General features: G+C 46.8%; 1 protein-coding gene across 2 annotated transcripts in view; it reads right to left on the bottom strand.

The window, feature by feature from the left end:
• The window catches only part of LOC309521731 (low-density lipoprotein receptor-related protein 2-like), a 92,347-nt gene that overhangs the window by 52,127 nt on the left and 24,760 nt on the right, over window positions 1-15,460 (bottom strand). For both annotated transcript variants that reach the window (XR_014214772.1, XM_082204464.1), the window contains exons 17-28: window positions 14,886-15,101; window positions 13,486-13,727; window positions 12,960-13,086; window positions 11,800-11,975; window positions 9,974-10,160; window positions 8,956-9,174; window positions 8,139-8,319; window positions 6,535-6,733; window positions 5,061-5,225; window positions 3,708-3,908; window positions 1,129-1,672; window positions 470-598 (exon numbers count right to left, since the gene is read on the bottom strand). Coding sequence is in view for 1 of the 2 variants with exons in the window: in XM_082204464.1 (XP_082060590.1) it covers window positions 470-598; window positions 1,129-1,672; window positions 3,708-3,908; window positions 5,061-5,225; window positions 6,535-6,733; window positions 8,139-8,319; window positions 8,956-9,174; window positions 9,974-10,160; window positions 11,800-11,975; window positions 12,960-13,086; window positions 13,486-13,727; window positions 14,886-15,101 (2,586 nt within the window). In the remaining variant the exon portion in view is untranslated. The remainder of the gene's footprint in view (window positions 1-469; window positions 599-1,128; window positions 1,673-3,707; window positions 3,909-5,060; window positions 5,226-6,534; window positions 6,734-8,138; window positions 8,320-8,955; window positions 9,175-9,973; window positions 10,161-11,799; window positions 11,976-12,959; window positions 13,087-13,485; window positions 13,728-14,885; window positions 15,102-15,460) is intronic.

Raw genomic sequence — 15,460 nt, 5'->3', positions numbered from 1 at the left:
CACCCTCATCGAGGCTGGAGCTGTGGGGAGACAAGCTGCGCCCAGGCCTAGCCTTTGGGGCTGGGGCACCGGCAGTACCTCCTCCTCCTCGTGGCCAGCGAAATGACCTCCGTGTGCCCCACCACTGGGCTGGCCAAGAGGGAGGGAGGAAGAGGAAGGTCGGAAAGCACTGCTGGAGCATTGCTCAGAGTGCCTTGCTGCAATGATAGGTAGCATGAGGTGACACGGTGGTGCCCTCAGCTTCACGTTTTGTCTGCCTTATCTCTGCTCCCTGGTTGGGACTAGTTCGCAAGGAGAGATTCCCTTGATTAGACGCTGGCCAGCAAAGGGACTGACCATTGCCCAGTCCACCAGAGGGGTACAGCACTTGCCCCACCACGGAGACCAGCAACCCATGCTACGTCCCTGCATCGACTCACACTTTATTTAATGTTTTGCTGGAGTTCTACATTTGTTGGAGCCTGCTTACCATTACGTGCCGTTGTTGTCCAGACCATTATCCCCTCCCCGGCAGTGAAGAGTGTAAGGCCACGCAGCCCAGAACGAATGAGCCTGTGCTGAGTGCCATCCATCCGAATGCTTTCCACAGTGCCTTTTGCTGGAAGAAAGGAAGTTAGAGGCTGAGCTGTGTAAGAGGAATATGCATGGGAACTACCTCCTGTTGTTTCTTGGGAGCAAAAATATCATTGAGATTCAACCCACATTACATTAAGGACTAGCATCTGCAGAGAAGCATCTCACTCTCTGACTTCCATTCTCTAAACTTTGCATGATCTTGAAATATCTCGTCTTGAAGGCATTCCTAGCAGGAAGTCGCCAACACTTGTTACATTGATTAGATCTTGCTGGCCATGCCTATCTCGGACTTTTGCTTCTCTGCAGGATACAGATACAGCTTAAACACTGACACCATATCCGAACTGGATTTGAAAGCCAGCCCATTATAGTAAATAAAAATAAATGCAATAAAGTTAACAAAGGATCCATTTCCAGATCCCAAGATGGGTTATTTTAAAAGTTAGCTAGTGGTTCAGCCAGTCCAGGAAGCTGGCCAAGCCTTTCAACATGCCCCTATGGAGGCTAGCTGTGCCCAAATAATTATACCATTGTGGATGTTAGACTACTTACCTTGGTCAGCCCAGTAGACCTGGGTGCCATAATCTACTATTGTTAAACCCACTGGAGTCTGTGATGTTGCCCAGAGAATGTTCCTCTTGCTCCCATCCATGGAAGAACATTCTATTACGGGACCAAGGGCGCTGTGTTCGTTACCGGAGTCGACAAAGCACATGGCCACAGTTGGGGGATGCAGAACTACAGAAGTTGGATGGGACAGCCCATCGCTGATCAGAACAAGTGTGTATCTCCCATCTGAAGTTGCTACTTGGATTGATGGGTGCTTGCTGTCAATCCAGTAGATGTTGCCACTCAGCCAGTCAAGAGCTAGTGAGATCACGGTGCCCTTGACCGGCAGGACTTCCTTCAGTGCAACTCTCCCGGCGTCCTTCATAGCTACGACCTTTATGAGGCCACCTTCAGACTCCGAGAAGTAAAGGGCATTGTCACGTACAGAGTAGTCTACTGCTGCCAAGTGGTTGACGCTTGTCATGGGGAGGGTGCTGTGGACAGGGGGCAGCTGCCCCGAAATGGAGCGCAGTTTCTTTACGTAGACCTAGGATTTTAGGACAGCATGAGAGACATTTATATGGTTTTGGGAGGCAACAAGAGGGTGTTCCATTTGAAGCTTCAGCGGAGAAATTCTGCCAAGGAAACCCTTCTCATATGACCTAAATCTACAGTGGTACCTCGGGTTAAGAACTTAATTTGTTCTGAAGGTCTGTTCTTAACCTGAAACTGTTCTTAACCTGAGGTACCACTTTAGCTAATGGGGCCTCCTGCTGCCGCCGCGCTGCTGGAGCATGATTTCTGTTCTCATCCTGAAGTAAAGTTCTTAACCCGAGGTACTATTTCTGGGTTAGCAGAGTCTGTAACCTGAAGTGTCTGTAACCTGAGGTACCACTGTGCTGGTCTTTAGGGTCTTTTTGCCACAACTGGCAAAGATGAGCCTTCACACAAGTCTAAAATAATTGTGTCTCTGCAACACAGTGAAGTGGAAGCTCTCCATTGATGTGTTTGGTAAAAGTATACAAGGGGTCTGACTGAGGCATCACGGTCTTCCTCACTTGCGAAAGAAAAGACAATGGACATTTCACAACGGCGATTGCTGCAGGGAAAGAGCTTCAGTAACGTGCGACCCTGAAGTTTTGGATCCCCTCCAAACTGGTGCCAAAGTTTTGTGCTATTTTTGTGCCACCCCCCAAACTGAGTAATTGATACTCCAACCCGGAGACAAAGGTATTCCCACCCCCAACAAGCCAACATTGTGTGATTCACTCCAAACTGGTGCCAAATTTTGCAACCGTTTCAAACCTTTCTGCACTGCAAACCCTGCTCCCAAAATGAGGAATTGATACTAAAAATTGGGTTCCTAGTTAATGCCGCTGAAGTGAAATGCACTCAAGATCCCACCTGGTCTGACTGGCTCCAAGCAGTGCCAAATTCTCACAGTTGTTTTGCACCGTTTCAGAGCACAAACCCCATGTTTTGCATTGCCCCCCTAAAAAGCAGCACAGTAAATGCATTAAAACTGGGAAGTATCTCTGCCTAGAGGCTGACTTAACGGCAGTTTGAGCATTTCCGCTGCACCAAACAGCAGAAAACTATTGCATAATGACTGCTCTCCACATCAAACGGAGGGCACCCTTTGCGTGCCAGCGCGCAGCACCCCCAATCCTACGTGAAGTGGGAAAGCTCTCCTGGACCACCTCCCAGGTGCGGACCAGGTGAGGGTAGGCTCCAATCTTTAAGCATAAAAGGGGTGGAGCCTACCTGGGAGCTCTCAGTCGGTTCCAGAGCTTCAGGACTTCATCCTCTGAGAAGGTAAGACTGGGGCCACAGTCTGGGGTGGGGAGCTATGCTTGCCATGCCTTTAACCCCCCCCCCAACTCCTGGTGGGGATCCCAGGGTTCCCTGTTAAAGGGGTTGTATTGAGGGGAGTCACTGACCATACGATGAAAGGTTGTCAGTGCACTCCCCTGTGTTGCGGTGAATTAGTGGGCAGGCTCTCTGCTTAAACATACCGTATTTTTCGCTCTATAGGACGCACCCGTCATAAGACGCACATAGTTTTAGAGGAGAACTAGAAAAAAAATATTCTCTCCCTCTCTGCGCAGCGCCCCTTCAGTGAAGCGGCAGGAGAAACGGAGCCCCTTCCATTTCTCCTCCCACTTCGCTGAAGGGGCGCTGCGCAGAGAGCGAAAGCTGCGCAGCGCCTCTCCAGCGAAGCAAAGCCAGGAGAGCAAGAGGGATTGGTGCGCACCGACCCCTCTTGCTCTCCTGGCTTCAGCGAAAGCAACGTGAAGCCTCTGGAGTTCGTGTTACAGAACATCACAAAAGCTAACACTTTGGTATCAGTTGAGAGGGGATCCAAAATTTTGAGGTCACGCTAAAATGCACCTCATGGAAAGGGAGATGAGATACACAACATTTTTTGTCGAGCAGCCCTGTAAGAGCTCAATCTAGTCCACGTTTACCCAGCAGGGAAACAAATCCTTTCCTTTTCCAACTTACCACAAAGGGGGAAAGGACCCCTTGGACTGGAAAACTAAATTCCCTGTTATTATGCAAGAGGTCATTTGCAGCAATACCTGAGTAACAGAGGCTTGTGCAACCAGAAACATGAACGCCGTCTCCTTCAGAGGAACGCAGGTCTTTTCATCGTTTGAAAGCACAAGTCCAGCTGGGCAGCGGCAGCTCCCTCTTTTGTCTGGGTTCAACAGGCACAAGTGGGAACAGCCATTTCCCGCACACGGGTTGGGGGCTCCCGGCTGAAGAACTTCATGCAGGATCTGCAAGCCAATTTCCCCAGATGTTAAAAGCCTTGACCGAGATTGGTGTTTCCAGGGCATCTCTGTCTGTGGCCTGAATCAAGACCGTGCACTGCAACATACACTGTGCTGGGAGAAATCTGCAGTAAAGCCCGTCTGCGTTGTGTGGGTGAGTCGGGGAAAGTAAAAGCATTTCCCATTTAATCTCAAGTTTGTGGCAGCTGTCATGAAGTGGGGGGAAAGGTACCTTCCGTCCTCCATTTGGCAAAGGATGAGGCCCCTGAGCCAAGTGTGTAACAGGTCAGTTTCCCTGGCAGTCTGGATTTAGTCTAAACCACAGAGCCTAGGGCTTGCTGATCAGAAGGTTGGCGGTTCGAATCCCCGCGATGGGGTGAGCTCCCGTTGCTCGGTCCCTGCTCCTGCCAACCTAGCAGTTCAAAAGCACGTCAAAGTGCAAGTAGATAAATAGGTACCACTCTGGCAGGAAGGTAAACAGCGTTTCTGTGTGCTGCTCTGGTTCGCCAGAAGCAGTTTAGTCATGCTGGCCACATGACCCGGAAGCTGTACTTCGGCTCCCTCGGCCAATAAAGCGAGATGAGCACCGCAACCCCAGAGTCGGCCATGACTGGACCTAATGGTCAGGGGTCCCTTTACCTTTACTCTGCATTTTTGAAGCAGAAGAGCTTGCGTTGATCCCCAGCTACTGAATAACTCTTAACAAACCGCGTCCTTCAGGCTGCATTATTATTATTTCCAATAGACTGTAAGGGCTTTGCCAAGCTAAGTGGAATGCTTACAGCTTCTTTACACAAGTGTGATTCACTTCAGCAGGCAAGTTTGATGCAGCTTTTACTGATGGCTGGCAGTCTGAACCACACTCACACATGGGACTTCCCAAAATGAGTTAACACTAATTAGTGCAGCAGCAATACCCACAAGAATAGCGGCATTTGGCCTATACCTTGTTCCTAACCGTGTTTTCCATTCTCCCAGCCGGCCTTGCAGCAAAGCTGTTTTACTTGCTTAATATGATAGCGTGAGAGTTTTGCTCAGAGGGATGCTATGCAAACAAAGTCCCAGCAGAACCCAGTTTCAGTTATTCTTCAATGCTTGGCAAGGAGATATACTCTTGGCTCAACCGACTGGTCCCCTACAAAGAGTTAAAGGCAGTACCTTAAGTCCATATGGTTGCCCATGACGCTTGATAAGGACAGATCTATTCTTTCCAGTCCTTTTGTGTAGTCTCTGTACTGTCCTTGTTTTCAGCTCGGACCAATAAACGTAATCCTCAAAGACTGCCACTGCAAAGGGACTATGAATTTCAGTCAGCTCAAACACCTAGCAGAGGGGAAATGAAGTGTTGATGTCAGGATACTTATCCCCATTTGACCTAGATCTTATGTTCAACAAAGATTTGGAAGTTTTTAAATGAGCATTGTTCTCCCAACTTTTGTCTTTGTCACTTCTGGGTCAAATGCAAGATTTTGTATCCATATAGAATTCTATCAAGATTTACTGAGAGCAAAGATGGGTTGTTACACTGAAAGCAGGAGCAGTTCCCACTTTCAATGGAAAAAAGAAGCCTCAGCTCTTGAATATATAAGCTTACCTGAGCTTTGTCCACAGCTGGAAGCAGGCATTTATTTGATATTAATTTAACTTGCGTACTGCTTTATATTTCAAGAAATCTATAAAGTGGGTTACGTCAACTGTACTACCAACACTTCTAAAGTACCACATTTAAGTAACGTAAGAACTAAATCTCTAAATACGCCTGAGTAAAATAAAAAACAAAGGCAAATCTTACACAAAATGAAAATACATCAATGTACAGTATAATTATATACAGCTGAATCAATGAAATTTATCACAACAGATTATATGCATACATATAACTGACCCAGAACAAAGTGGCAGTTAAATTTCAGGCTGGAAGTTTGAAAGAATAGTGGAGTCAGATAAAAGGATGGTTTTTCTTTACTGATATTGTGAATGAACTTGAGTAAAGAACAAAGAAAGTGGATTTTAAAGCAGTATATCTACTTTGGGGTCGCCATATATATATATATATATATATGGGACGCGGATGGTGCTGTGGGTTAAACCACAGAGCCTAGGGCTTACCGATCAGAAGGTCGGCAGTTCGAATCCCCGCGATGGGGTGAGCTCCCATTGCTCGGTCCCTGCTCCTGCCAACCTAGCAGTTCAAAATCACGTCAAAGTGCAAGTAGATAAATAGGTACCGCTCCGGCGGGAAGGCAAACAGCGTTTCTGTGCACTGCTCTTATTCGCCAGAAGTGGCTTAGTCCTGCTGGCCACGTGACCTGGAAGCTGTACGCTGGCTCCCTCGGCCAATAAAGAGAGATGGGCGCCGCAACCCCAGAGTCCTAATTAGACCTAATTGTCAGGGGTCCCTTTGGTCAGGACCTAATGGTCAGGGGTCCCTTTACCTTTACTTTACACACACACACACGTGTGTGTGTGTGTGTGTGTGTGTGTGTGTGAGAGAGAGAGAGAGAGAGAGAGTGTGTGTGTGAGAGAGAGAGAGAGATCACATGAATATTATAAAAAAGCATTTTTGCATGCAATAACACATTTGGCAATCACTCCATCCACACACCAGGAACACTTATAAGGTATGCGGTACCTTCATACCACTGCCATCCAAGTAGGCCGACCCAATATAGTGAAACTTGTCATCAGACCAGAAGATTTTCCAGCTCAAGAGGTCAAGGGTTATGCTGGTCGGCCAGCCAAGCCCACCAAGTAATACTGATCTGCTGCTTCCATCCATACCAGCTTGCTCTATTTTGGAGTCATCCCCTATTGCAGACCAATACATTAACCTAAGGAAGAGAAGGTGAATGTTAAGATACTTTTGCAGGGCAGAGAAACTGAATGGACTTCCGTTTTCACACACTACCGATACAATGCTTGTCGGAAAGAAAAGGTTCGCAAGCCTAAATTCCATTTTAGTCTGCAGATTTCAATTGCCATTTTCCCATTTATCCCCTTTTGAGAATCGCACATCTCTTATCGTAGCCAGAGCCTACTTTCAGCCAGGTCATGAATCCCTATGACCACAGCAGGAGCTCAGATCAAAAATTCTGCAAACGGTAAGTGTGCATTGTCCTTTGCACATGAGTTGACCCCTAGCAGACGAGGATGAAAAGCTGGTCTTCCGTGCAGTTTAGAGTTCCAGTTCAGACTCTTTCTTTTTAACCCGCATGGCTTATATGCATGGATCATCCCCAATAAGGAGTTGCCATCAGTCCCATTTTGCAGCAATCTTTTTTTTATGTTTTGATTGGTCAAGCTTGCCAAGCCTATTTGAAAAGTTTTTGTATGTGGTGGGCAGGCACAGCGATACAACGTGCACCTTTGCTCTTTTTTATTTTAAAGCTTAGGCTAGCCTTGAAAAGAAGCCAAGATCAGGAGCCAAGACTAGAATGGCAGGCCAGCAACGCTTCTCACAGCAATTAGAATGGCATGTGTGGCTTTTCGGCGGCCTGTATCTGGCACATGCAGCAGACTACATGCTACCTTGGTTCCCAAACACCTTGGTATTCAAACACCTTGGTTCCCAAACGCCGAAAACCTGGAATTAAATGTTCCGGTTTTCGAACTTTTTTGGAAGCCAGACGTCCGAAGTGAGTGTCGGCTATTGTTTCCGGGGCGCCTGCACCAATCAGAAGCTGCGCCTTGGTTTTTGAACATTTCAGAAGTCAAACGGATTTCCAGAATGAATTGAGTTTGGTGCTTTTGTTTTTGCGATTTATTTTGTGTTTCTGAGGCTTTTTCGGTTAATTTGTTTTTGTGACTGTGTGGACCCAGTTCAGCTACTGATTGATTGATTGATTGATTGATTGTGTGACTGCAGAAATGGATAAAAGCCCCCCATCCAAACAAGGACTATCATCAGTGCAGTTAAGAAAAAAATAATAATTTTTATCATCTACAATACTGTCTTATTTATAGTACAGTACATTGATTTTTGCTTTCATTTTGTGGATCGACGGTCTCGTTAGATAGTAAAATTCATGATAAATTGCTGTTTTAGGGGTTGTTTTTAAAAGTCTGGACCGGATTAATCCGTTTTGCATTACTTTCGATGGGAAAGTGCGCCTTGGTTTTGGAACGGACTTCTGGAACGGATTAAGTTTGAGAACCAAGGTAACACTGTATTCCACTTAGAAGCCCAACCCTCTTGGAAGCAATGTTCATAAAATACAGAGACTCTGAAAGTCTTACCCATCCAACGGGTGGAGTGCGAGTGACCGAGGCTGATCCAGGTAATCCAGAACCACAGTGTGCTCAGGAGTTCCTCTCCATTTGCCATTTAGCTGTGTAGCCAAGATCTGTCCTGCCATCCCGTCTGTCCAGTAAAGATTTCTTCCTACCCAGTCTACTGCTATGCAATCTGATTTGATTCCTGGAGTCATGGGGGGTGGAATAAAATGAGTGCACTCCACCGACATGCAGGAACGTAACTCCCCATGCAAATCGGTCATTGCCTGTATTTACTCTAGCAGGTGCCAAACTTGCTGTGTTAAAATCACCTAGGCTGTTAGAAAAGACAGGTGTAGCTACCTGCAATGACTTTCTGCAGCATTTGATGGGTTGCACAATTTTCATTTGTGCTCCAAACCACCTTGCAAATACTGGTGGCCTGGACAAGTGGTTGCTCTTGAATTAGTCCAGGAAGCTTCTTCTGGAGCAGGAGATTTGTTCCAGATTCAGTTTATTATTACAGTGGTACCACGGGTTATATACACTTCAGGTTACATACACTTCAGGTTACAGACTCCGCTAACCCAGAAACAGTGCTTCAGGTTAAGAACTTTGCTTCAGGATGAGAACAGAAATCGTGCTCCGGCGGCACGGCAGCAGCAGGGGGCCCCATTAGCTAACATGGTGCTTCAGGTTAAGAACGGACCTCCGGAACGAATTAAGTACTTAACCCAAGGTGCCACTGCATTTTACATTCAACAAGTACGAAGTTTCATCAGAGACTTTCAGCAAAGTTTGCTCCCAAGTCAGATGCCCGAACCTAAACCAAAAGACCCACCTTTAACTAGAGTCCCCCTTTCCTTGTTTCTCATGTTCATCCACTTAATACTTTCTGCATTGAGGTCCATCCAGAAGATTTTCTGTTCTGCCAAGTCATAGTCGATAGAAAAGATAATAAAGTCCTTCTCAATGGTCAATATAACATCTTCTTTCAGGCTCCTTAATCCATATAGGATCAAATTGAACTGAACTGCAACAAGCAACTTCGGCTCAGAGCCTGCAGGAAAGAGAAGTGGTTACACATTGCAGTTTTTTTAAGTTACTGCTGCACTTAACATTACTCCCCACATTTGTATTTGGGTGAAAAGTAATACATGGCAAATTACGCCAGCTTTCTTTTCAATTGTTTGCAGCTTCAGTCTTTGCAAAGCAATGCTGCTTTTCGAAGCAGCAGAATTCTAGGTGCTAAGTCGGGAGTCCTTGCCCAACTAACAACTCTATTAGTGCTGCTCAGCAAGCTCCCATCACTTTTCCAGCACCATGCAGGACAACACAGAGGCTTAGTTTCTGCAGCTTCCTAGCCCCAAGTCTGTGGGTGCATGTGCCTGAAACCAAATTCTTTTATTCCACTTCAGGTAAGCTCAGCTCAAGCAACTGGACCACACAGACATATGCCTACCAGAAGAGGCAAGCTCCACATTTACAGGGCCTTACCAACTACTTTAGGGACACGGGTGGCGCTGTGGGTTAAACCACAGAGCCTAGGACTTGCCGATCAGAAGGTTGGCGGTTTGAATCCCCGCGACAGGGTGAGCTCCCGTTGCTCGGTCCCTGCTCCTGCCAACCTAGCAGTTCGAAAGCACGTCAAAGTGCAAGTAGATAAGTAGGTACCACTCTGGCGGGAAGGTAAACGGCGTTTCCGTGCACTGCTCTGGTTCGCCAGAAGTGGCTTAGTCATGCTGGCCACATGACCTGGAAGCTGTACGCCGGCTCCCTCGGCCAATAAAGCGAGATGAGCGCCGCAACCCCAGAGATGGTCACGACTGGACCTAATGGTTGGGGGTCCCTTTACTTACCAACTACTTTGCAGGTGTGGCCATCTGGTTCCAGCAAGTAGCCAGGGTGGCAAGTGCACAAATAGCTTCCCTCTGTGTTGACGCAAGTCTGGCTACATTTCTCCTCCGACAACTCTTTACATTCATTGATATCTTTGCAGGAGCGCCTGTCGCTCCTTAGCCGGAATCCTTCATGGCAAGCACATTTCTGTAAGGAGAAGGTTACGTTAAAATAAACTTGGGTCTTCATGTTGCAGGCAAACAGGTCGCTTTTATCATCTTCGTTCAGAGCTTTTATGCTGGAATGCTCATGTATGAAAAGTTGCTGCTGGAGAAAAGTGAAATGATCGTTGCTGCTCAAGACTGACTGGTTGCTTTCTGTGTTCCATTTCTTTCATGGAAAGAGCCTTAGCAAGCTTCGTCCTGGCAGAAGCAGCGGTCAGTTTAGACGTCACTCAATGCAGAGCCCTGTGGAATGGGTTCTAATGGGCAGGGGAGGATGTATGAATTGCAATTCATCCCTCCAGACTCCCAATGTGTGTGAGCTGAACAGGGTTTCAAAGCCCCATCCTTGGCAGCAAAATTAAAAGGAGCTCTGAAGCAAGGTGGCTCGCCCTTTTGTACATCGCTTAATGAAGGAGAAGGTGACAGCTTGGGTCCAAAAATATAATTTACTTACTTATATTCTTGAATTGGTTCACAGCAATTGCAGCAGTAAAAACTATGCAGGTGAAATGCTTATGTTTAGAATATGAACAGCTTCAGGCAAGTGCCTAAAGGTGGAGCAAATGGAGGCATAGCTGCATCTAACGCTGGGCAAAGGGAGAGAGAGGGGGGGGGACAAGAAGTACCGTATTTTTTGCTCTATAAGACTCACCTTTTCCCTCCTAAAAAGTAAGGGGAAATGTGTGTGCGTCTTATGGAGCGAATGCAGGCTGCACAGCTATCCCAGAAGCCAGAACAGCAAGAAGGATTGCTGCTTTCACTGCGCAGCGATCCCTCTTGCTGTTCTGGCTTCTGAGATTCAGAATATTTTTTTTCTTGTTTTCCTCCTCCAAAAACTAATTGCGTTTTGTGGTCTGGTGCGTCTTATAGAGCGAAAAATACGGTACTATATGCTCCTCCCTCTCCAGGATACGAGGGTAAATGACATCATACAGTGCCCTGTCTACCAATTGTATTTCTATGGCCTGCGCATTTGCCAAGCAGCAATACAACTCTGAGCATCTTAAAAAGCAGAGACATCACCTTGCCAACAAAGGTCCGTATAGTTAAAACTATGGTTTTCCCAGTAGTGATGTATGGAAGTGAGAGCTGGACCATAAAGAAGGCTGATCACCGAAGAATGGATGCTTTTGAATTGTGGTGCTGGAGGAGACTCTTGAGAGCCCCATGGACTGCAAGAAGATCCAACCGATCCGTTCTTAAGGAAATCAGCCCTGAGTGCTTACTGGAAGGACAGATCGTGAAGCTGAGGCTCCAATACTTTGGACACCTCATGAGAAGAGAAGACTCCCTGGAAAAGACCCTGATGTTGGGAAAGATGGAGGGCACAAGGAGAAGCGGTCAACAGAGGACAAGATGGTTGGACAGTGTTCTCGAAGCTACCAGCATGAGTTTGACCAAACTGCGGGAGGCAGTGGAAGACAGAAGTGCCTGGTGTGCTCTGGTCCAGGGGGTCACGAAGAGTCGGACACGACTAAACAACAACAACAACAATACAACTCTGTGGACGTAGCCCCTTCTCATGCTAACTAGCAAGAATATGCATTGGTTAGGTTTGGCTGCTAATCTCCCACAAGCCCAAAGTGGTAGTATAGTCAACATCCAAGAAGAAGCAAACTTACAGGACCGCTAGGAGACTTGTAGCAGATCTGGGAGCACGACCGCCGGCATGAAAGAGCACAATTCCTGCCTTCATCGGTCCCACCCTGACAGTCTGGTCTCCCATTGCACACCAGAGTGTAATTAATGCAGGTTTCACCACACTGGAATTCATAGCCCAGGCACTTCCTCGGCTTGCCTGTGTAACAGCAAGAAAAAACTCAAAGACTGTACCAGCATTAAAACATAGAGCAGAAATAAGTGGGTCTTCAGAACTCTTAAGGGGCCAGGCTGTTACAGCAGTAAAACCTGCATGCCTTTTTACCAGCGGATTTTAAAGGCACTGAAGAAGGAGGGCATGCAACTGAGAGTTGAAAAGTTTGGTTTTCCAGTTGCTCGTGAGTCTGGTGATAAAGGAAGGAACTGCAGGGGAGAGGGTGGTGAGGATTCAGCAGCACTCCCCCACCCCTTTAAAATTGCACCTCCAACCCCACTGGGGCAGATGTGGATTTATTTTTTTAAGGTCTGCTGCTATTGCATGTACTTTGGCTTTCATTTTGCTCATCAGCTAAGGGAATACCGCACAGCAGGGTCAAATCCTGCTCATGTTCTTAAGAGCGAAATGGGTGGCAGTGAAGACTATTGCACTTGCATTGCTGATGAAATTACTGCAGGCTCATTAACAAGCTTGCAGGGATGCCTATCAGAGCAGGTTTGGGGAACCAAATGTTGTACTATAAAGGCCATCGTCCTGGGCCATGTTTGTTTTGGGCTGACGGGGGTTGTAGTTCAGCAACAACTGGAGAACCAATGGTTCCTCACTCTTGTATTAGAAGTTCTGATCCACTCTAGACCTAGCGCTGGGTGTTGCCATTTCTCCAAAAAGTGGAGAAGCTTTAGGCTGTCAATCAACTCTACCTTCTGCTATTCTAGACTAGCCTCAAGGTGTTCACTTGAGGATTTCCCCCTCCACACTTGTTTCGATTTCTCCTTTACAGAATGTGATTCCTCTGCTGCTAAACAGCACAAGTAATTTCACCAGCTAAGACTTTTAAAGGCAATATATTTTTCTCGTGGCTCTTGAATGGGAGTGCCACATAAGTCCAAAGGGGAGAGCTGCTCGACAGTAAAGACTTTAAGCACCCGCAAAAGCTCTTGCAAGGGAAACGCAAAGAGTACCTACAGGAAGTCTCATCACTCCCGTCTCTGCAGTCTGCCTGCCCATCGCAGTACCATAGGTCTGGGATGCATTCGGAACTTCTGCACTGCCACTGGTTGTCACCGCACTTGTGCTCTGGCAAACTGCAGTCCTGCAAGGAGAAGGCATTCAAGCAAAAGGGAATACACACACACACAATTTCTCCTTTGCCGTTTTCTTGTGCTGCAGGGATAACTACACAACCTAGAAATGGAGTTTGGAGCACTCAGCGGTGCTTCATTTTGCAGCTGGCTGCTATGAATTTGTGCTTGCTTAAAAAGCAACCTCTTTGTTGTCCATGCCCATCAAAATACTGTAACTTTTGGACTAGCCAGGTCCTGTAGAAAACACATGCGCATGCTTGCATGTAATTGTTATTGCTTTAAAAGAAATGGAATAGCTGTCTCCTGCCCTTAATATATGTTTGCAACTGATCAGATCTTTATAAATAGCCGATTTGATGGCCCTCTGCATTCCTTGCCAGTTTACACACACACACACACACACACACCTGTTCATCAGATTCATCTTTGCAGTCCTTATCGCCATCACAGAGCCATTCCTTGAGGATGCACTCTCCACTTTTAGGACAATTGACTTCATCCGAATGGCAGAAATGTAGTTTTGGGGCTACTGGGCAGCCTTCTTCATCTGAGCCATCCTTACAGTCACGGTCTCCATCGCAGTGCAGGGAGTACGACACGCACTGGCCACTTCTGCATTGGAATTCCTGATCAGTGCACTTTGCATGAACTGCAGGGACAGACAGCGGTGTTTATTGTTTCTAGAAAGCACCCAAGAGATTTCACTCATATAGGATTCATGAACAGTTGAATGCATTCTCCCCACAACAATCAATGTACAGTGGTGCCTCGCAAGACGAAATTAATCCGTTCCGCGAGTCTCTTCGTCTTGCGGTTTTTTCGTCTTGCGAAGCACGGCTATTAGCGGCTTAGCGGCTATTAGCGGCTTAGGGGCTTAGGGGCTTTAAGAAAAAGGAAACAAACTCGCAAGAACTCGCAAGACGTTTCATTTTGCGAAGCAAGCCCATAGGGAAATTCGTCTTGCGGAACGACTCAAAAAACGGAAAACTCTTTCGTCTTGCGCGTTTTTCGTCTTGCAAGGCATTCGTCTTGCGAGGTACCACTGTAAAATATATTTAACACAAGCTACACAGAAATGCATCTGGGTCCACAAACCCTGTAAGAATTGACATATGATTCAGCAGTTTAAATTGTGTGAAGATATAATGACCCACTATCATATGAATTAGTCCTTCGACTGTCATAGCTCCAGGAGATGCGGATATTTACATATCCCTTTGGCAATTAACCCATGATACTACATATGGGTTCAGGTTTGATGCCGACTGCATGTTTATGAATGGAACATCCTGATATTTCACACAACCAGGAACAGGAAAGTGCTGTCCTTGGTTGCAAATTGGCTGCTGCACCAACAGCTGTAACTGCGCAGGCAAATGCAGAATGGGCTTTTGGGGTGAAGAGATGCTACAAGCCTCAGGACATCTACTGGATTCAAGACCTAGCCCTCCAGCCCATTCTGAATTCATCACCCCATTATCCACAACAGTCAGTAGTCCAAAGCCATTGGCTCCTGGTTCAAGAGTTAAGCATCATTTGAATTAAAAAGTTTCTAGAAAGTTCAGACAGTGCCACCAAAGCTTTTGTTGTAAGGGGCAATGCCACCCTGCAGGTTCAGGGACAAGGTTAAGATACTTTCCCAAAGGCAGCCTGATAAGACACAGCAGGTGGCAGTGTTAGCTCAGGGCATGTGTCTTATGCTATGCTTTACCCAAGCTAATAGTCAGGAACTTTTGTAGAAAGCTGGCAATTTGGAAGCCGAATGTACCCATTCGGGCACCGCTCTGCCAACTGGGTATTTGCTCACCGCAGCCCTGTTCATCGGCGCTATCGCTGCAGTCAGGGCTCCCATCGCATAACCAACTCTCAGGCACACAGCGCATGTTGTTATCGCAGCGCAAGGCACACTCTGGAGTTGGCACCCAGCAGCTGGCTTCATCCGAGCCATCGGGACAATGTGGAATCCCATCGCAAAGGAACCTCTCACGAATGCATTTGTTTCCACTTCGACACTGGAAGCTTCCTTTTAGAAAGAAAGAGACAAGAACACGTTAAATTCAATAGCCAGGCCTTTCTGTGGGACTGGAGAAAGCAAGCGCATACTTCCTAGATTAAAAAAAAAGTTGACAAAATGATAGAGTAAGGTGGTCTATCACGAGGCCTTTTTTGGCGGCTCTCAGGAACATCTGATGCCTTCCCAAAGCCAGGTCAACAACACTGGCAGGGGGTTGGACTTGATGGCCCTTGTGGTCTCTTCCAACTCTATGATTCTATGAAAGGAGGCCCGAAGGCTTTTGGCAGGCAGTGAGAGGGCTGGGGAAGACCCTCAAATTCTGCCCTTGCTCCCTTCCTTCCCCCCTAGTCAGCATGTCTAACAAGAGC

Source organism: Podarcis vaucheri, assembly GCF_965113315.1.
Source record: "Podarcis vaucheri genome assembly, chromosome: 17".
Classification (NCBI taxonomy): domain Eukaryota; kingdom Metazoa; phylum Chordata; class Lepidosauria; order Squamata; family Lacertidae; genus Podarcis; species Podarcis vaucheri.
The sequence above is the reverse complement of the archived record's forward strand: the minus strand, read 5'-3'. Positions and strand labels throughout refer to the sequence as shown.